General features: G+C 49.7%; 5 protein-coding genes across 5 annotated transcripts, besides 1 other annotated feature; 4 read left to right on the forward strand and 1 right to left on the reverse strand.

Moving 5' to 3' along the window:
- Positions 1-570: 570 nt before the first annotated feature.
- On the forward strand, positions 571-1,457 carry FPSE_05413 (uncharacterized protein; the record flags this gene model as incomplete). Its single annotated transcript, XM_009258531.1, has 2 exons — positions 571-901; positions 952-1,457. The coding sequence occupies 2 exons, from the start codon at positions 571-573 to the stop codon at positions 1,455-1,457; spliced, it is 837 nt and encodes a 278-aa protein (XP_009256806.1).
- Positions 1,458-1,505: 48 nt separating this feature from the next.
- On the reverse strand, positions 1,506-3,516 carry FPSE_05414 (uncharacterized protein; the record flags this gene model as incomplete). Its single annotated transcript, XM_009258532.1, has 5 exons — positions 1,506-1,820; positions 1,854-2,228; positions 2,281-2,511; positions 2,711-3,357; positions 3,414-3,516. The coding sequence occupies 5 exons, from the start codon at positions 3,514-3,516 to the stop codon at positions 1,506-1,508; spliced, it is 1,671 nt and encodes a 556-aa protein (XP_009256807.1).
- A 4,172-nt stretch (positions 3,517-7,688) lies between these two features.
- Positions 7,689-7,723: a microsatellite.
- Positions 7,724-8,727: 1,004 nt separating this feature from the next.
- Positions 8,728-12,739, forward strand: FPSE_05415 (uncharacterized protein; the record flags this gene model as incomplete). Its single annotated transcript, XM_009258533.1, has 4 exons — positions 8,728-9,754; positions 9,802-9,873; positions 9,923-10,141; positions 10,191-12,739. 4 exons carry the CDS (start codon positions 8,728-8,730, stop codon positions 12,737-12,739), a joined length of 3,867 nt encoding a protein of 1,288 aa, XP_009256808.1.
- Positions 12,740-13,904: 1,165 nt separating this feature from the next.
- Positions 13,905-14,864, forward strand: FPSE_05416 (uncharacterized protein; the record flags this gene model as incomplete). The annotated part of the gene is made up of 1 exon (XM_009258534.1): positions 13,905-14,864. The coding sequence occupies one exon, from the start codon at positions 13,905-13,907 to the stop codon at positions 14,862-14,864; it is 960 nt and encodes a 319-aa protein (XP_009256809.1).
- Positions 14,865-16,503: 1,639 nt separating this feature from the next.
- FPSE_05417 (uncharacterized protein) lies at positions 16,504-19,456 on the forward strand (the record flags this gene model as incomplete). Its single annotated transcript, XM_009258535.1, has 3 exons — positions 16,504-16,596; positions 16,653-17,282; positions 17,336-19,456. The coding sequence occupies 3 exons, from the start codon at positions 16,504-16,506 to the stop codon at positions 19,454-19,456; spliced, it is 2,844 nt and encodes a 947-aa protein (XP_009256810.1).
- Positions 19,457-20,675: the final 1,219 nt, after the last annotated feature.

Raw genomic sequence — 20,675 nt, forward strand, 5'->3', positions numbered from 1 at the left:
GGGTTAGTACCTGTCATTGCCCTTGTGAAAGTGAGGAAGGCACGTTGAGTCTGGCAGACGATGTCATTTAGGCAAGCGCGATCTACCTACCATTTCATCATCTGTCTTATCTCAAACACCAAGAGATGAAAGCATAAGAGATAAAATTATTAGGGCAGCTTATGCCACTTAAACTAAGCTTCTTAGACTACTTATTTTTATACCCTAAGACTTAGGAGGCCAACTTTTCTGCTACCCACTAGGTAGGGTATGAAGAAGACGAGCTTGTCAATATCATCATCATTCAGATACATAATTCCCAGCTGCGGCTCAAGTTATTCCCGTCGTCCACATTCCCATCTCATCGAAGCTTTGCCATTCGCGTTACCCTGCACTATTCGCCCCCATTCCAGACCCCTACTAGCGTCCGTGGAACCTCACCCCTGGAGTTTCAACTCAACACCACGTCTCATCTTTTTTAACGACTACAACAGCTAAAGAAAACAACATATCCAGTGCATTTGAGCTCTATCGCATTCATTCGAGCTTTAAAACTTGTATTTCTATCTGTGACTTTCCCGGCTCGACCCAATGCTCTCATCATTCACTACAAAACTCGCCCTCAAAAAGGCCGGTATACCAAGCGATATACTCTCCTTTCCCACAGAGAAGCGCGAGCCAAACAAGCTACGCAAAAATCCTCCTGACCCTTCCGACAATGATGCAGACTCTAGCTGGTCTTCGTGGATGTCGGTTCGCTCTCTGCCTCTTACTGTACAGCCGTGGCTAACGCCGCCTCCTGCTGCTGTATCTGTTGGACGCGTACCTGGAATCGGAGATAAAGCCCCCGTGGATAGAACGCAGAAGTTAAGGCTTGGAAGGAGGACTTTGGTTGTGTTTTTACGCTGTGTTGGCTGTGCATGTAAGTTATTCCATTTTGACGAATGAAACAATGTTCTAACAGAGAAATAGTTGCGCAAAAAACTTTTATAAATCTTCGTACCATGGCAAATCGCTATGGAGATGCACTAACATGTATAGCCGTCTCGCACGCCTCAGAGCAAGCGACAAAGAAATGGGTAGATCTTCTCGGCGGCGCATGGAGCGTTCGCGTAATAGTCGATGAAGATCGAGCTCTCTACGCAGCATGGGGTTTAGGCACGAGTAGCATGTGGTACGTTCTCAATCCATCGACGCAAGTGCAAAGCTGGAAAGAGACGGGGTGGCTAGGTGAAAAGGTAGCGGGTGCGATACAGGGTAAGACAACTCCAAAGCCCAAGCCAAAGACTACTGTTCAGGCTGTTGGGAAAGAAGAGGAAGAAGAGGATGAGGGTCCTTTGACGACGATGGGGAATAAGTGGCAGGAAGCTGGGGCTTTTGCTGTGGATGGGACGGGGACTGTTATTTGGGGTGGGAAAGCTGCGAGGGCGGATGATGTTATGGAACTTGAAGATGGGGCGAGGATTTTATTAGCGTAGCAAGTTAAACAGCATAAATATGAACTTTTGGATATTGAGAACAAGTCACTATGTAGAGATGTCTATAACTGGTGTCGGTGTTGGTGTCTCCCATCCCCTCCTTCCTTGTGCCTCCAGTACTGTATTGATATGGCCAACAGGAATAGCCTGCGCATGCCAGCTAATAATGCATCGCCCATACCAAAATAACCAATCCAGACGACCTTTCCATTCAACGCGGCGCCATCGGAGCCCAGCCTCACATGTGTTTCCGCCATGAACTGTCATGCCATTCGACGGTATCAATCTCAATGCTTCGACGACCGCGCCCGTCCCATTAGGAAGCAACCTGATCCCTAACCACATATCCCCTGTTGGCACGACCTGCATCGGTTCAAGCAGATGATCAAGCCGTACCTGCCCTACCGTTTCACGATGGCCATCAGAGTACGTCAACAAAAGCCCGACGATGCCTGTTGATCCAGGCGCCCATGATCTACATGGCACAACCTCGACTACATCTTTCAGCGTCGCAGATGTAGCGAATCTTTGGTTCGATAAGCCTGAAGAACACAACGCAGAGGAGCCTTCCAATCGTACGATCGGGTCGTTTTCGAGACGTTTATCTTTAGTGTCGAACGCAAGATAATCGACGCAGCCTTCGCGGTAGCCGAACCAGAAACGAGCGTGCTTTTCCGCTGGGAATGAGGTGATGTAGTCGTATTTGACGACAATATCATGTTGGCTGATATGTGTGCCTAAAACAAAGACACGTCCTTTATTCGTTCGTAACTGCCCAGCAATCAGCACAAGGAACAATACTATTTGGCTTTGAGAAACGTACCATGGGGATATCTCGACAAAAGTGAGGTCTTTTCCGCCGTCGCCAAACTTCAAAGATTCGCTCGCCTTGTTGGACGGGGAAGTACAGCCAAACTGCATGCAGTCTATCACCGCCACCCTCTTGATAGAACGTAAGATCCTCGCCTTCAATGTGGCAGTGCAGATCTACAAGATCCCCATCGACCATACACGCTGAATAGCCAGTAATTCCAGGCTTGCTGCAGTCCAAGCACTTGAAGTAATAAGTTGAGTGAGCTCTGTTATCCAAGCTCACCCGCCATACCGCTGTTGGATTTGGCGGCAATACAGACCATCTGACGGGCGAGCTTTCGGAGGTCGAGTGGAGTGATTCCACTCGTCGCAGGTCACGAATCTTGAAACCCTGAGCATGTCAGACCTAGAGCAGGAGCTTTGGGTGGTATTCCACTTACATCGGTGTATGCTCTGAGCAAGTGATGCGTTTTGCTCAGTGTGAGGCGACTCCACCAAACACCAGGCCAGTCCTGTTTTGACATTCCATATCTGGAAAAGTATATTGCTACCACTCCGAGATGATTCGAGGCAAAGTAGATGTTAACAATATCTCCCCCTTGTGTTTTTATCGGACGAGAGTTTTTGCCATTCTGCTTGTTCGACAGACAATTCAGGTATTGAATGCCATCAAACGCCACAGTTGTCCTCCAAATAGGTTGGGAAACGTCGACGATGAAAAGCATACGACCATCTCTGTTGCTTTGGAATGACATAGGAGTTGTCTGCGACGAGAGAAAGGTCTCCACGCGTAACCTGGCTTGTGTTTGAAGATCGGGTATGGTCACACTGGCTGCTGCATTAGCCAAGATGGATATTCTTCGATTCACATCAGAGAGCGGCGGCTGAAACTCGTAGTAGACCAGTTCCCATAATCGCCTCATGGAGACAAATGACCAATTTTGGTTACAAGACAGATGCGATGCGGGAAGGACATGCTTATATCGTCTCCAGTGGCGCGGCGGAATGCATTGGTGATTGTCTGGGTTGAAAACCGGTGTTTTGTAATCAAATAGCACTGGTAGGCTTGTCGTACCATCGGGATTTGCTGTTGTTTACCTGTCAGTGAGACGGGATGATGAGTGTTTCGACAGCCAAACCTACCTTCGGATGGGTGAGAAGGTCTGAGTACCTTCTCCCCATCAATGAAGCCAAAGAGACAGAAACAGCAATATGATTCCCATCGAAACGAATATGTTTCGTCCATTTTGTATCAGTCCGCGATGACCATTTGCCTTGAGCCAGGCGTTTGTCCTTTTGCATGTAATCAGTCTGTGCGGTTAAATAGCCCAACGCGCACAAGAATATGCATATCAGCAGGTTTGGGGATATAATCGCTTTTTCAATGTGGTCTCTGTCCATTGTTTGCAAGCAAACATCTGTTGTGGTCATCCAAGCGAGCAAACTTTAGATTAATCACCCAAACCGATTGTCAGCCCATGGTATGAATAGCGACAAAAGGCGGCAACAATCGAGCCAATTATTGACGATTTCACATAGTAAACGACGTTGATGGGCCGTTAGATTCTTGGTATAGCAATCCTGTAGCGACACGTTGTGATAAAAACGTTTTTGATCGGCAGCGAGCCGTGGGTAGAGTAGAATGTCATTTCTGATTCCTCATGTGTATTTCCTGAGGCGTTTGACTGCATCCATCGGGCGCATCATGACTGGCTGTACTGTCGTACCAAAGCAAAGTCTGTGTTCCGTCTATTGATGCGTTTGACAGACCGCTTGGTCAATCAAAGCGACAGATATTGTGACTATTCTGTTTGTTCCGTCTCGAAACATGTACAGCGCAACCGAGTAGGCGTCCGATTATCGGATAGCAGCCGTGGCAGCTGATGAGAAAGAGTCGGCTACGAGCATGTTGGTCGCAGTATCAAAAGCAAGAAGCCTTCCGCGTCGTAGCGTCGACTATATGGTCGAGAATGCACCAGCCAGCTGCTCTCGAGAGGGAGATAGTGTTGAGAAAGACTAGGTACCTGCAGGTTCAGCCCGCCGCTGACCGAAATAGTAGTCACAGTATCAGCCAAGGCGCGGACAGAGCAATTGAGTTTCAGCAGTTGGCAAATAGTCTACAAGCCACCTCTCGTCAGCTTGAAGTCAGTCAGCATTTTTTCAGCCCAGCCAAAGTCAAGGCAGAGCGTTTTACTGGCGCTTGACAACGCACACTGTGATATCGCCCAAACAAGTAACCATGATGACATTTAGGGACCTTGGGGAAAAGGTGTGGTTGTACCTTTTGCGGTAAGAGTTGTTTTTCTTGTAAAGATGGCTTGTGTGAGTGGAAAGAAGCAGTAGTGAAAACACGAGCTGAAAAAAAGACGAAACCACGAGGAAACAAACATATGTGATACCAGTACTACATGAAAGTGTGGCTTGAGGCTGGTGGTTGATCTCCCGAGACGAGACTTGCCATTGAAAAGACGTGTCCAAAAGACAGCAGAATAAGTGGCCGGGGCCAGGAATAGACACGGGGATAGATCGTATTTCCAGACAAGACGAGACGTAATACGATGCACCATAAATCGATCGTCATCGGCAGAAGAAGCAATATACTAAATAAGTATCCCGTACCACAACTCAAGCTCGGTCCCTCCGCACGTGCAAGGGATTATTCTGTACTGTATCTACACCCTCGATAAATGATGAGGCTGGTGTTAATCCTGTTCTTGGAATTGCAAAGGGATAACAAACCTTTGATCCGTCAAAAGGGAGGCTTGGAAGGTATGACAATGGCGCGTATTCTAGAAATGAAAGAGTAAGAGGCTGGGTCGTCGGTGAGACACTTTCAAGGAGAATTAATTATATCTCATACGCCGTCAAGACTTGCTGCGAGAGAAAGATACGAACGAGGCGTATCCGTAACTTACAGTGGAACATTTCTGCCCACTGATCTTCAAAGCATCACGAGACCTCGAATTCTTTCTGTTTTGAGCATATCAATCATTATGGGCTGAGCTGAACAAGGTAGGCGCTAAACTCTTAGGATCTATGCATATCTACATACAGAATTTCGATAGTCTGGTGAAGCTAGCGGGACGAAGAGAGAGGCTGAAGTGAGCCATTGAAGCAATAAACTTCAGACGACTCTACAAAAGACTAACCATCATCATCACCATTAACCCCTGCACCCTAAAGCCTTGACCTCAATCACATAACGTCGTCTCGTTCAATGCGCTGGCATGCCGGTAGGCCGGCATGAGAATAGCAGTTCCAGTGCTTAAAGGGGAAGGGAAGCACGCGGGCCGAGAGTGGGTTTGGTCCATTGATTCCCATTCTTTGCTTCAGGAATTGCTTTTTTTATACTTTGATAGATTGCGATGGGTCGGATCTATAGAAACGTTGGTTCTTGTTAATAACCGGACAAATTCTGGGTTGGCGACTGTGGACATTTGCTTCAGGTTGAGATGACACATCAGCTAACAGACAACATGATGATCTCAAGTGTAATCACTACGGATACTCTGAACCAAGAAAGAATAGGAGACGCCTCTTTCAAGCATCATCACAATACATCAATAACCTGAGAAATGTATCATGGAAGAAGGGAGGCCAGGCCCTTTTCCACTTGCTCCACGCACACACACAAATGTTGATCAGATAATTAATCCAGTTTAGTTCCGGTTAGCTAAACATGTAATGTATGTATCTTTAGTATCTGCATATCTTCCCCACAGAGTCGGCCTTTTGAGGCTGCGTCCCAGCAAACCATTGCATTGCAGCTCAAGGAAAGGGACGGGACAAAAAGGTACCATACCCGCCCACGGACATGCCCGCGCCTTTCTCAGTCATCTGTTTCTCGCTGCTACTCTGTCGTCTCGTCTCTACTGCTGTCAGTGTTGTGGCACAGAAAAGTCCAGAAATACCATCAAACAAAGGGGTCCTGAGTTTGAGGGGAATTAGAGGACCGACCCCTCGAAATCCAGAACCCGCCCTCTCAGGAACGGGAACTTTGGATTGGATATACCAAGAGTTCAAGTAGAACATCACGTCATGTGATGCATAAAGTGACTTGTTCCCCTCGTACCGACGCAGCAACAGCCTGAGCTAGGCATGGATCATAAGCGGCCAGGAGGTCATGCATCCAATCCGCAGCCTGGGGAGGAGAAAGGATGGACGAGGTGGATACAGACACCGTCAGGGGGGATGGTTTTTAGCAGAATCAGGGTCCCTGAGCCATCGTGCTCCCCCTGTAGATACTGACACAGCGCTAGACTAGCCGGGGGTCAGGAGTAACCTTGACCTTGACTGACCAACCTTGAGGGCAACCCGGACAGAAGCTGGAGCATTTGTAAATCAATGATGATGAACTCGTGTTGTACGGCGTATCGTCAATGGATGGAAGTTAATGTGATGTAATGTGATTTTAGCCAGGCAATTTGGATGGAGTCTTGAGTCTCTACTGTTAATTAATATCCTTGGCTAGGTAGCCCAAAACAGTCAACAATTACCGGAAATCGCACGGTATATCGAAATAGCACTGGAATTATTCCATCCAATTACTACATCTGTAGACGGGGCAGGCCTAATTACAACTCAACGTTGGTACAGATTGATTCTCTGGTTATCTGGAACTCCTATTTCGGCCCCATTCTTTCCTTCACTTGTGACCGGCCTCTGGGCTATTGCTTTGCTACACGGTTCAATTCCAGTAGTTATTGTCTTCCTTATCCCTCCGGCCAGAAACATTGACCCTTTGATGGTCTTTGCTTTGAACCTTCCCGGGGCTTGTCTCTGCTGAGGCTGTCCAGTATCCCCGCTTTCACTACCGGCACAAAGGCCCATTCGCTGCAACGGACGGTGAGTGATTGCAATGGTTGGGGCTAATAGGCGGTGGTCTACAAAACACTGTGCCATACCGTCACTGTTTTCACCGAATGATGGCAGCATCAGCATCAATATCAACAAACTCGGCATACGAGCAACTGGCTGAGTATACGACAAGAGGCTTAGGTGAGCCTTTAAAAACGTCCCCGTTTAAAAACTGCAGGTGAGCTTATTCTTTTCCGAGGTGTGCACTATTTAAAGGGTGCACAACTAACTCAATGCTGCCTACAGTGCGAAACCTTCTATTCACACCCCGCAGTCAGCCTCCCCGGGTCCGTCCTGGATGGAAAGGCAGGTACAGCACAGCGCAGTAGGTACCTGCCAACCTACAGTCGGGGGTACTTGGTGCGCTAACTAAAAACTCCCGGTGAAGGCCTGCATCTTTCCCCCCCCTCCCCCCCAAATAATATTGATGTTACCAGATCCAGAACGACTACCGTAACGAGACGTGATATTACCTACTTTCCCCTCAGATCAGAAGGTCCAAACCAGAAAAAGTCCCTGTCTCTTCTTGTCTATTGTCCCCAAGGTTGTCTTGCTTAGTAGCTTGTCTTGCCTTGTTTGACTTGACTTGACTTGACATCTTTCTTTCTCCTTCAACTACTCTCCCTCCAACTGGTAAAACTAAACCAACGGGCTGTCCTGTCCATCCATCCACCCGTCCAATCCATCTCGCTACTCAACGCCATCTCTTGTCATTCCCATACACATCCGCATTTTCCAATCTTGCTTTGTCTCTGTTTTCTTTCTTCATAATTCTTCTTCTCTCTGCTATCAACTCTACATGGTCTGCTCTTCTCTTTTCGATTCTCACTATAACCATCGCCGCTTCTGAACCATACCTCGCCACGTCTTTCTCCAACCCTGAACAGTCAAGTTACCTTACATACCATCATTTCGCCCTCTAGCCCCCCGACGAGACGAGACGAGGTGAACCGGCGTCCCTCGCACCGAGCGACCCCCTTTTGGCAACGAGGCCCCCCCACAGGCACAAGCACAAGCCTCTCCGACACGCTCAATTCATAGTCCATTAGTCCAGTCCACAGGCCGCTACTGCTCGCCATCTCCAGAAACCTACCTACATTGCCATCTTTATCCTGCGCCCCGGGAAATTGTTGTTATACCGACTGCACTTCACTGCTCTTTTTTTCTTATTACTCGGCGCGGTTTCTTGTGCTCTGATCTAGATACTCGTTCACACTCGATCCAATACGCTGTCGCTGTCGATTCGCATTACATACATACTTTCTGGCTCTGACGTTGCTTCGCTCGTTCGCTATTCCCACCCAGGAACAGCGCCCTCTCATCAGCGACCAGATTCGCCCCTGACGCTACGATAGACTCTGGCATTGGATTGCATGCTGAAGTCTCGCGGCCATCGCTAGCGCTCAGAACAGAACAGAATTGAATTGCACGACCTTTTTCCCCCCGTACGCTGCTCCAGTTTGCGTTTCTACAGAGTTCGCCGCCACCAGAGCAGGAGAACCGGATCCACGAGCCCAGACGCACGCAACGTCGTCACGCATATACTGCCACCGGTCCCCGCAATCACTTGAACCGTCCCGGGGCTCACTCGCTGCTCCATATGGACGCCCAGACCACAACGGCCGAACCGCAACATCCTTATCCCTCTAGTCCTTGGACTTCTGCCTCGACGATATCATCGAGCACAACGAATCCGACAACACCATCAGCGACGAGTACGCACAGCGCTTCCGCCGCTGAGGGCTATTTCTTCCAAGATACGTCCGCCACACAATTCCACACTCGGCTCGACTTTTGGCCCTTTCTCATCCCTCAGCAATCAAATATCTACCACGCTCAACTCCTCCATTACAATAAGCTCATCTCCCCCTCCCGCGGCGGCGGCCTGCAGACACCGCCACTCCCTCCCGTCATCTCTGCTCCTTACGTCCAGGCGGCGCCACGGTCGCGATCCTCCAGCAAGGTGTCACCGAGGGACGCCTCCGCCGGCAAGGGGAACACAGCTGGAGGCCATGGGAGCAGGTCACACCAGAATTTAGACAAGAGTCGCTCGGTTGTATCCTCCAAGGAGGTTCCGTCCAAAATGCCTTCCAAGCAGCCCGCCGACTCATCGAGGCCTTTACCCCGACGATCCGCACCCTCGGCTCAGTCCCACTCTAGTTCAGTGCCCTCGACGCCTCACCAGCACGCTCGGCAATTTTCATTTGAGGACCGCGAACCGTCGCCTACCGGCACGAATAACCACTCACCGCGATCGGCTTATTCTGAGACGAATAGTACGTTACCCGCGCTCCGGCCTTTGCCACCGCGATTGGGAGGCTGCAAATACGAGACTGCCCAAATAAATTCTAGGAGGAGAATACCGTACTCGGTCGGCAATGATCGTCTGGAAAAGCTGGACTTGCGGACGGTCAAGGGCAAGTTGACCGAGGATGAGGAGCGAAAGTTGGCCACGGACATGCGAGAGGTTTTTGACCGGTTACTGCCCACCGCCGCTGTCGAGGAGAACCGAAAGAAACTAGTGTCGAAGCTTGAAAAGATCTTCAATGACGAGTGGCCCGGACATGACATTCGGGTGAATCTCTTTGGTTCCTCTGGAAATCTTCTCTGTTCAGATGACTCTGATGGTACGTGTTTTCTAGAAGCCGCTTGGCCACAAACTAACCCGCTTTAGTGGACATTTGCATCACAACATCGTGGCACGAATTGGAGGGTGTCTGCATGATCGCCAACCTCCTAGCGAAACGTACGTATCTTTCTGCACTACCACCGATATCTCGCTAATGCCAGACCAGGAGGAATGGAAAAGGTTGTTTGCATTTCAGCCGCCAAGGTACCAATTGTCAAGATATGGGACCCCGAACTGGGCCTTGCGTGCGACATGAATGTCAACAATACCCTTGCACTCGAGAACACGCGCATGGTTCGCACATATATCGATATTGACCCACGGGTTCGCGAGCTTGCCATGATCATAAAGTATTGGACACGGAGAAGAATAGTCAATGACGCCGGTACGTTATTTCCCCCCTCCACAAACTCTCTCGTCTAACGGTTCGGCAGCGTTTGGTGGCACATTGAGTTCGTACACGTGGATTTGCTTGATAATTGCGTTCCTGCAGTTGCGCAACCCGCCTGTCCTCCCCTGTTTGCATCAGTCGCCACACAAGTTACCCAAGCCCGACGGTACGCTTCCCGATTTCGCCGACGATATTGATAAACTGGCTGGTTATGGAAGCAAGAACAAGTCGTCTACTGCCGAGCTCCTGTTTCAGTTCTTTCGCTTCTACGCACACGAGTTTGACTACGACAAGCAAGTCCTTTCTGTACGACAGGGCAAGCTGATCACAAAGCACGAGAAGAAATGGCATTACGCGATCAACAATCAACTTTGTGTCGAAGAGCCTTTTAACACGTCGCGAAATCTCGGAAACACAGCCGATGAATATTCTTTCCACGGGTTACATGTTGAATTGCGCCGAGCTTTTGATCTGATCTCAGTGGCGAACTTTGAGGAGGCTTGCGAGCAATACGTGTTCCCTAAAGAAGAGGAAAGAGTATGGTCCCGGCCTGCACCACAGCCTCGACCTGTTCTGCTTCGCAGTTCGTCGCAGACACATTCAGGACGTGGAGGTCGTGGAAACCACCGCGGCGGCGGACGACATAACAATAACTATCGGGGTGGGAATTCGAATAGGCGAGCATCTGCGGGCGTTCCACAATTCGATGCAAGCACCACCAACAACAACAGCATGTTTATGCAGCCGGTCAACATGGCGCAAGATCTACAGTGGTACCAGAATCAACAGTTCCAGTTCCAATATGCACAGCAGGACCTCATGACTCAAATGGCGTTGCACCAAGAGAATATGAGGCTTTTGTATGCCAGTCAGTCACCAGCATTTATGCAGCATCAGGCCCAGGCTCAAGCGATGGGCCAGCAGCAACAACAGCAGAGAATGTCGACAAGTGCAGGATCAAACCAACAGCAGCCGCAACAGACATCGGATCGTTCTAGGACAAATTCGTTCGATAACCCGCCGCTCAGTGCCCCTCTGCGACCAGATCTATATGCTTTGTACGGTATGAACTTGGGACAACAGCAGTTCTTCCCCCAAGCAGGTGCAAGTTACGGAACGTATCCTTCGTCTCCTGCTAGTACGACTGGAGCTACTCAGGACTTCCGTCGCCCCCTGCAGCGAAACGGTATGACTAACGAAGCAGGTACTCAAGGGTCAAATGGTACCCTGCGTTCGCATTCACAGCCTGCATCGCGTTCCCCGTCTTCATCACAGGCAGCCGCTGCGTACTTTGGCGCCCAATCATTTAGTGGATCTACTCAGTCTCGAGGCGCAAATGGCAACCCAATTCCCAGTTTCATGTCTGATGACACAGATTTCGACGAAACACCAAAGGCGACTACAGACTCTCCGCAGTCGGAGGAGGGCAAATACTCTGTATACCTGTCAGAAAGCCCCAGCCCTGTCAAGAAGCCTCAACAGCCAGCGCCAGCCACGAACGGTCTTGCGTTTGGAGATGTTGCTGGTCAGAACGCAAGTAATCCAAGTCCTGGCCGACGACGGTTATCGACAGATCAAATCCCCCAAACAATTCTCGACCGCCGAATGAAGAGAACGTCACGATCGCCTTCGCCCTTGGGGCAGTCAAGGAGTTTCACGGCCACGGCTTCATCTGCGCCACTGGCACAAGGGCCTTTCCCTGGTACCCAGAACAAGAACCTTGGACGTCCCCTGGTCGTGAATGGATCCAACTTGAAGACGAGCGTCACCCCAAGCCCGCGTCAGGCCCCTTCAGGGACGGAGAGCAGCACCTCGGATGAGACTCCCACCTTTGAGAATCCTCTACAGATCCACGCTACAAATGGAGCGCCCAGCTATTCTGTTGACGGACCCATCATGCCTATGGTTGACTCGCAGGGGGCCATGAACCAACAAGGTGCCTACAACCAAGTGCCTGTGGTGGCCTACGGTTCCGCTGCGCCGCTCATGGCTGCTGCGCCTTCCACTGCAGACGACCCCTCATTCCGTGATCGTATCGCTATGATGAGCGCTTACCACATGGGCACCCCCCATATCGTACAGGATCCAATGGTTGGAAACTCTCGATTGTCTCCTTCGACTCGACAGCGTCTGATGTCGCGCCAGAATCAAAATGGAGTTATTGCTCCTCTCGATCTCGCCATAGCTGAGAACCGCATTGATCGTCCTGTTGGCCAAGACTTTGCTCACCTATCACCAGTATATGAGAACCGCACTCCTTCGCCCACGGTTGTTCGAAAGGATGGACCTTGGAAGTCTGAGAAGCAGAACAGCCCCAAGTCGGGTCGAGGCGAGGGGCTAAAGGGAGGCCAGAAGTCTGAAGACCAGTCACCGAACCACCATGAGGGATCAAAGTCTCAGAAGAACCAGAAGTCCAACTCTCAAAAAGCCAACGGAAACCGGGAAAACGGTCACGTCCGAGGAGCCAGAAGCGAAAGCGACAACGGGTGGCAAAAGGCCGGCAAAAACAAGAAGAAGGGCGGCAATAACAATGCGCAACATGGAAACGGCGAGCAACCTCCAAAGCACGAGTCAGAACGAAAGGGTGGCTGAGCGGTAGTCTCGATCTGAGAAGCGACGAGACATGTCGACGAGATCCCAGGCCAATGGCTGATATATTCTCGGGCTTTAGCCAGCAATGCGAGCGTTCCACGATCTATAAACGGCAGGTTGCCATTTTGGATAGGGAGTATTGCAAAGTCGACACCGCGATCAACGATTCAAGAAGGATGGAAGACTGTTGAAGAGATGAGAAGGGCACATTGGAGACTTTTCTGGATGCATCCAGATAAGCGACGATATTTACATATGTAGCAAGTGTGTACGATTGACGTTCCCAGGGTGTTTTATTCATAGCATTTACACCGCAGTGGTTAGCGGTTGACTTACAGATTGGCAACGCAGGATGGTCGGCTCAATGGCATGAAAGAATGACAGCAAGGCCGGGACCGCTGGCTAGACGAAGGAAAGGCAAGGCAAGATAGGGAAAGGATGGACGGCTGGCTGGCAGGTTTGTTTGTTTGTTGAAGATGAAAACGAAGAGGCGTCGGCGTCTTTCTACACATGGCCGGTTGGGAGGAGGCGTTTTATATACACAGCTGCAATTGCATTAAGACAAAGTCCATCTTACAGGGGGGTCGGAAGGATAAGCGGTTTATATCCTACAGGCTAGGTTGCATGGGCAAAGAAGGATCAAGCGGTTTTTCTAGATGATTGTCAGAAAAAAGCATGGGCAGATGTAACGAAGCACACAGAAAAGAGATAAATGAAAGTTTTAATGCAAGCGCAAGTACTTTGGACTTGGTTTCAACGTCTTGAGTCAAATTGGCTTGTTCCGCCTGAATAGCTCTATCACCAATAATTGTGATGCCGAAGTTCCGTCCATCTAGAGATTACATGATGTATTATCAATTCTTCAGCGGTTTCTTATTCGCGCGCGCGCGGGTAATTGCGGTAATTCCCGAAGCTTAGCAACAGAGGCGCTTCATTACTAAGAAGTTAGCTTCTCTGCAGTTGGAGCAGGAATGGATATTTGGTGCTGACAGATGAAGTCCGAGACAATCGAATGACGCTTTGAGGGGGTTGTGCAGGATGCAGTACGAGTTGGGCAGGTCGACAAGTATAAAGACGTTGCTAGATCCCGAGGAGAGTTGTCCATTGTCTTTACCAGTCTACCATCATCCTCATCATACAATCTTACACTCAAATCATCATCAATATGAGCATGCTTTCGGCTGAAGTCACAGAATGGGGTCAAACTCCCAAACCTATCAAGACCGCCGCACCTCAAACCCCCGTTGACGACAGCGAGACCGAGATTCGTGTCCTCGCTGCTGGTCTTCACCAACTTGTTCGCGCACGAGCAGCCGGCAAGCATTACACTGCTACAGAGCTTCCCCACCGACCCGGCGTCGATGGCGTGGGCATTAACGTGGCAACTGGCAAAAAGGTGTACTTTTCTCTGCTTGGTACCAAGGGGGGGAGTTATGCTGAGACTGTGAATGCGCCTACGCGTAGCATCGTCGAGTTGCCTGAGGGTGTTGATCCTGTTGTTGCGGCTGCTATGGTCAATCCTGTTATGGCGAGCTGGATGGCGCTGCGCAAGAGGGTGGATCTTAAGAATAAGGGATTCAAGGTGTTTATCAACGGTGTAACCACCGCAAGTGGAAAAATCGCTATCAAAGTTGCTCGTCACCTTGGTGCTACCAGTGTCGTTGGTTCAGCACGCAACAGAGAAGCTCTGTCTAAGCTTGATCTGGATGCCAGCGTTGTTCTCACAGATACACCCACAGAGACCGACTTTACCGCCGCAGCAGACGCAGATATCGTGCTGGACTTTTTATACGGACCGTGGCCGAACGCGTTCCTGTTAAGTCCTACGACAGCACCTGCTACGAACGCGATTACGTGGATTAACATTGGAAGCATGGCGGGTGACGGAGGGGATATTTCGGCCTTGGGGCTGCGGAGGAGGGATGTTACGGTACGGGGCTCCGGGCCGGGGTCGTGGGATCCGAGAGAGCTGGGGGCTGAGACGGTGGGGATGTTGAAGGTGCTTGTTGGTGTGGGGAGTGATGGGTTGAAGAAGTATAGGTTTGAGGATGTTGAGAAGGGATGGAATGATAAGGGGAGGGAGAGAGTTGTGTTTGTGTTTGGGGAGGAGAGTGAGAAGTTGTGATGGATAGAGTATAGGGTGGGATGAAGACATGAGAAACGATGATGAGATTAATTCACCGTTTTATATTTGATACTTATGATTACTTGATTTCTATTGCAAAGTTAAATGAATTTAGAGCCATACAGTTCCAGTGCATTTAAATATCTATAATAATGGCTTTCATTGTGACCACTCTCCCCCGGGTTCCCAAGCTCAACCTCCAAGGACCCCAGTATCACGATATGCAGGACTCTGAAACCAGGAAACAAGCCACGTAAACAACAGCTGTAGCTGTGTAACTATAGGACTTGTTGCCCTGTCCCTGCTTTACTCTAGGCAACTGTCAATACTCACAGCAAATGACAGGCCTAAAGAGTGCTCTGACAGCAGGTGGCTATGCCATGCACTAACATAGTGAGACTGCTTCCCACACGGAAAGTACAGGGAAAAGAAACAAGTCTGTTATATTTATTTTCCGCAGACCCTGGTATGAGATCGCCTGGTCAAAGTGGTTGAGCGGGTACCTCGATCGTGAAGTTGGGATTTGGTCTCAGATGTGGTGGATCTTGACATGGAGTGTGACTGACTCAAGAAATAGAGGTGATCATTTCGACAGGACTTAAATCTGTAAAAATAGAGAATGGTAGAAAGGTGAAAGAGTTAGCTTGTCTAGACTGCTTGTGATAACTAGGTATCTTTTAATCGTTACAACAACGGCCATGCAGAAACAGTTCAACGGTAGGGCTGCCTTTGCTTGTCATCAAGTCCCCCGCAATCGTCTTTTTGCCCTACAGTTGTGAATAATCAGGAACAAATCGGACTCCACTGGAGTAGGACTACAGGTAGACATGGAATTAACAAGACTGTCATCATTCATTCTCTCTGCTTCCACCGGGAAAGTCCGCACTACCTCTACTCTGTACCGAGGAAGGGAATCTCCATCTCTGCACTCCCAAGACTTTGTTAAGAGAAGCCCTAGCAATATCCCCTAACCAAAGGTGTTTGTAACAAGCAAAGGGCCTAGACGCCAAGGACCCAAAATCTCTCTCTCCGTCTCTTGCCCCAGTTTTCAACCCCAGCTTTTCCCAGCCCCAGTCTACCTTTAAAGAGTCCCCCAAGCGAAGCGTCCTCCACTTTCTGTCATTCAGTTTCCCGGGTCTTCGCTTCGCCTTACCTTGTCTCTCTCTCTCTACTAATCTTTAAACTAGACAACGACAACAACAACAGCCGAAGACGATTTCTTTCCTACTGCGACATCTCAATCTCGGTATTTCGACATCGCCAGCTTGACTCATTTCCGCCATCTCCACACATAGACCATCACGTTTCAACCTTATTACTGACACTTCAACGGTTCCGGTTCCCTGGGACGCATACCTGACGTTGCACCGACCCGAATCTCCGGTTGAACGGACAAGTCGAGTCGCGACTCTGAACCACCACCTACACGACCTCCATATTCTTTACCAACACTCTAGAGTACATACCAACTTTGCATCCGGCAGTCTTGTAGCGAGGCGCCTCTTTGCCACGCTGTGACGACAATGCTGTGGTCAGGCGCTAGCATTGACGCTGCGCTTTCCATCCCAGCCTGATGCGATCTACCAGAAACTCCGTCCCATCCGGCGACAAACACTCCAATCTATCCATGAGGGTCGACATGGTCTCGAGAACATCTAGCGACGGGCCCCCTCCTGGGGGCGGCCGACAATGGAAGAAGTCACTGATCAACAAGATTCCAGGGCGAGGGAGGGTAGGTTCGGTCCCAAGTTTGTCATCACATGTGCGAATGCTGATGCGGTGGTGTAGATCAAGATAATCAGTCAACATCCTTCCGAGACAAGTACCTCCGACATAGATCTCAATGCCAGATCTCCCGATACCCATTCCACGAACCCGCTCGATAGCCAAGAAACACATATCCGACAGCTGCAGGCTATTATCCAGCGAATGCCTCGCAATTTTCCTGCCACGCCTAACCACGTCGACTCGGCCTATAAGGAATTTACAAGGAATAAAGAGCAATGCGCTGCGCTATGTCGACATATCCTGACGGAAGAGCTGGGTCGCGGTCCTCATGGCGGCGACCTCACCCGTCGCGATTCAACCCTCGACTCCCCGCAAAGCCCAGGTCACATATACGATACAAGAAGCTCTTTCAGTGGGAGAAGTCTCGCCGAGGTTGTTTCTGGAAGTGCTGGAAAGAGCATGCACCAGAGCGACGCTTGGCTGACATCAGTGTGCGACTGGAGGAACTGGCTCGAGTTCCTGGCCGATGCTTGCAAAGCATGCTTGATCGAGACGTATAAGAACAACGAGCGCGATGCGACACCAGAGCAGGTCGAAGCGCTATTCACGAATAAGAGGTTCCGGAAGGAGGCTGTCCAGAGGATGCGCAATGCTAGCGTTACTCGGGTCATGTCGGCAGACCCCCAATTTGTGAGTCCATCCTTACCAGACCTCGAAGTTATCACGACTGACACTATTCGCAGTTCCCGAGATATGAAATGAGATTTTATGATTATGAGAAGATAAGGCAGGAACTGAATGAGATCCGACAACTCGTCCAGACAGGCGAATCAGGCATTTCACCAGATCGAACCATTAAAGAATTCGCCATATCGCAGCGAGGCGATGCTATACTAGAGTTTGCCAACACGGCCCCCGGATGCAGCCATAGCGACCCAGCGTTTCGTTTTCGAGTCTCGTCTTATATGCTCGCTGAGACTTCACCTATCTTTGCTCGCATGTTTGCGGGGAATTCCAACAGTCTACACCTCTACGACGACGACGATATCTCATCGCAGTTGCCGTTACCTCCCACCAAATACTACTGCAAAGATGGATCCGAGGCCAAGCTCTACCGCATGCCACAAGTCGAACTGAACCATTTGGATTCCTTGGAGATATTGCTACATGGGGCCCACCACCACAGCGAGATGATTCCGCGAGAGATTGAGTTTGACAAGTTTGTTGCTATCGCCGAGTGTTGTATGAGATACAAGAGTACCTCACCTCTGGAACTCATCGTTGAGCATAGATGGTTGCCGCAATGGATGCACAAGGGAGCCGATGATATGCCAGACGGCCTTTTGGTCATCAGCTACGCCTTTGGCTTGCGTCGGCTCTTCTCGCGCATGTCCAAAACTACGATTTTGAACCTCGTCGATGAGAAGGAGCTACAAGCAAAGCCGTGGCCGCAAAAGATCAAAGACAAGATTTGGGCTGTTCGTTGCGCAAAGGTGGCGCAGATTCACGAATGTGGTGTGAGTGCCATTCGAGAGTACCTGCGAGAACCAACACATACCACAGCCGACCAAACTGAACCCACGCCACTGAATGCCGGCTTCTCACCAGATGCTCTACCTCCAGTGATGTTGACTAGCACCCCACGATGTCCCAAGGGCAGCCATTGGTGCGACGCCACGAATCTTGGCTGGTTGATGTTACTCTACAATGAGATGAACCTTTTGCCTTATATCATGTCTCCAGATGTGCTGTCCCACCTACCAAGGTCGCAGCTACCATCAAAAAGCCTGGCGCAGATTGTGGATGCGTTGAGGAGGATTCCAGCACCACCGACACCTGTGCACAGAGGCGTGTGTGATCCAGGCCCGGTGTTTCGCTCCGCTATCAATGATATCTACAACAGTGTCTTGGGATTGACCCTTTTCGACATCAGCGGCAAGAGTCACGGCTGGGGCCTGTCGAAGCATAAGGAACGAGAACCCCAAACTCAACTCAATGAAAGGCTCAATCGTATGGCTGCGCATGACCCTGATTACAGTGTCGCGACAGAATTCCCAGAGATCATTCGCCTTCGCATCATGTGTCAACTGGAGGAGCTGGACGACCTTCACTCGGCAGCCATGGTCAGCCGGGCATACTACGAGACGTACAAGAAGCATGAGCTTTATCTTATGAGGAATATTCTCCGTATGGATCGAAGACGGTCGACCATTCAGCATCACATTCCAATTGGTCCCAACACCAACGAAGAAAAGGTCCTCACGGAGGAATCTGACGTTCTTAAGCGAACACTACCTGATACTGCAGATGGCATCACTCTTCATAGCGTGGTTGAGACTGAAGGAGATTACACGGATTCTGATGATGACAGTGACAGTCTGTACTCAACATCAATAAACCGGTCGCTTCCACGATCAGCAGCCACTGCAAGCACAACCACCAGGGGACTAGACTACCAGGGATCGTCAGACCTTGCGCTGATCACGGACAGTCCCGCACGGACACCAAGGGCCCGAACCGGCACACCAACATCCACATCCCGGTCTCCGACGACCCCTCGACAAGCCGTGTTCGACCCACCACCTGCTCCGGCGTCGCCTACAATAACAATCGACGAACCACCTCTCACAGTTGAAGAAGCACATCGGATTCTCTGGCCAGACGACGCTATCAAGGCATCTGAATCACCACTGCCTTCTGCTCATCATGGCGCAGAAGGTATACGTGAGAAGTTCCGTGCTGGTGATCCGGCTTTTCATCTGGGATTGGAAGAAAAGACTCTCGTTCCGACGGGTGAGAAACAACTTAGGAGTGAACATGACCGACAGGTTGGGCTGTTGAAAGGAGGTGAACCGAGTAAATGAACTTGCAATATTTCAGAGACCTCCTCTTGACGTATTATTTACTCTTGAGACAAATGTTGCGTCTTGTTCCTAATATATATATGATAATCTTGTAAAAGAGTATGAGGATGGACGAATACCTTTTTTTCTTTTTCTTTTTGGAAAGCAAGCGATGCGATGGATGAATTGGATATACGGCGAATTGCGTATTGCATCGGACGCTTATACCCTCTTGGTGTAATGGAGTTTGGGTATGGGATAAACTTGAATTGAATCATATCTTACATCCTACGAGAAGAGTGCGTGACTTTCTGTGTTCCTAGTTCAGCTGAAATAGGTAGCCAAGATGCAGTCTAGCACCAGAAGTGAGATTGTTGGTGGCTGATCTTGGACAAAGCTTATGGCGAGTCAACTACCTCGACTGAAATTTGATGAAAGGGGACTCTGTAGACATAGGGCAGATGTGGTATTTTGATCAGTGTCACGAGCATATCGCCTTTGTATATGTCGTTGTGCCCTCCCACCTCATGCTATCTTATTCTGTACATGCTGCTCTGTATATTCTTGGCATAGAATATGATCACCTGGCATGGATAATAACAGGGGGATATAAGAACGTCTGTGAAAGGCAGGAGGAAAGGGGGAGAATATTGAACTGCACCAAAACCAGCATTCTTCAACAAAACGATGTGAGCTTGGCACGCCACCTCTTCTTAACAAGCCCGACTCAACTTAGCTACTGCTCAACACCCTCACGATTAATACTTCAGTCTCTAGTCTTCTAGCATGACTCTCCAATTCCTCGCCTTACAATACTTTATCTCCCGTCTAGACTCAAAAGACTCAAGTATCCCACTTAATCTTCACTGACCCCTGAGGAGAAAACTCAACCTTGTGTCCACCGTTTTCCTTTATTCTACGTTATAGCATCTCGCCCTACGGATACTGCCAGCCGGAAGGTTTGTCACTTTGGGAATGGTAGCTGTCACGTTTGACAGTAGCGTATGAGTCTAAAGAATCGAGACGTCCACGTTTGCTAGGGCTGATTATAACAGCGCTGGCGTGGTATTGCTTCGTTTAAACCCGACATTGATTGGATAGACTCCGTTACTATCAATCTGGCAGGCAATGACTCTTGCTTAAGCAGTAGCAGTATCTAAAGAAGTACAGAGTACACATCAGGATATTTGCCAAACACGTATTCAGTACAAAAACAATGATAGCAAGCTGAAAGGCACGA

This window comes from Fusarium pseudograminearum, chromosome 1, assembly GCF_000303195.2.
Source record: "Fusarium pseudograminearum CS3096 chromosome 1, whole genome shotgun sequence".
Lineage (NCBI taxonomy): Eukaryota > Fungi > Ascomycota > Sordariomycetes > Hypocreales > Nectriaceae > Fusarium > Fusarium pseudograminearum.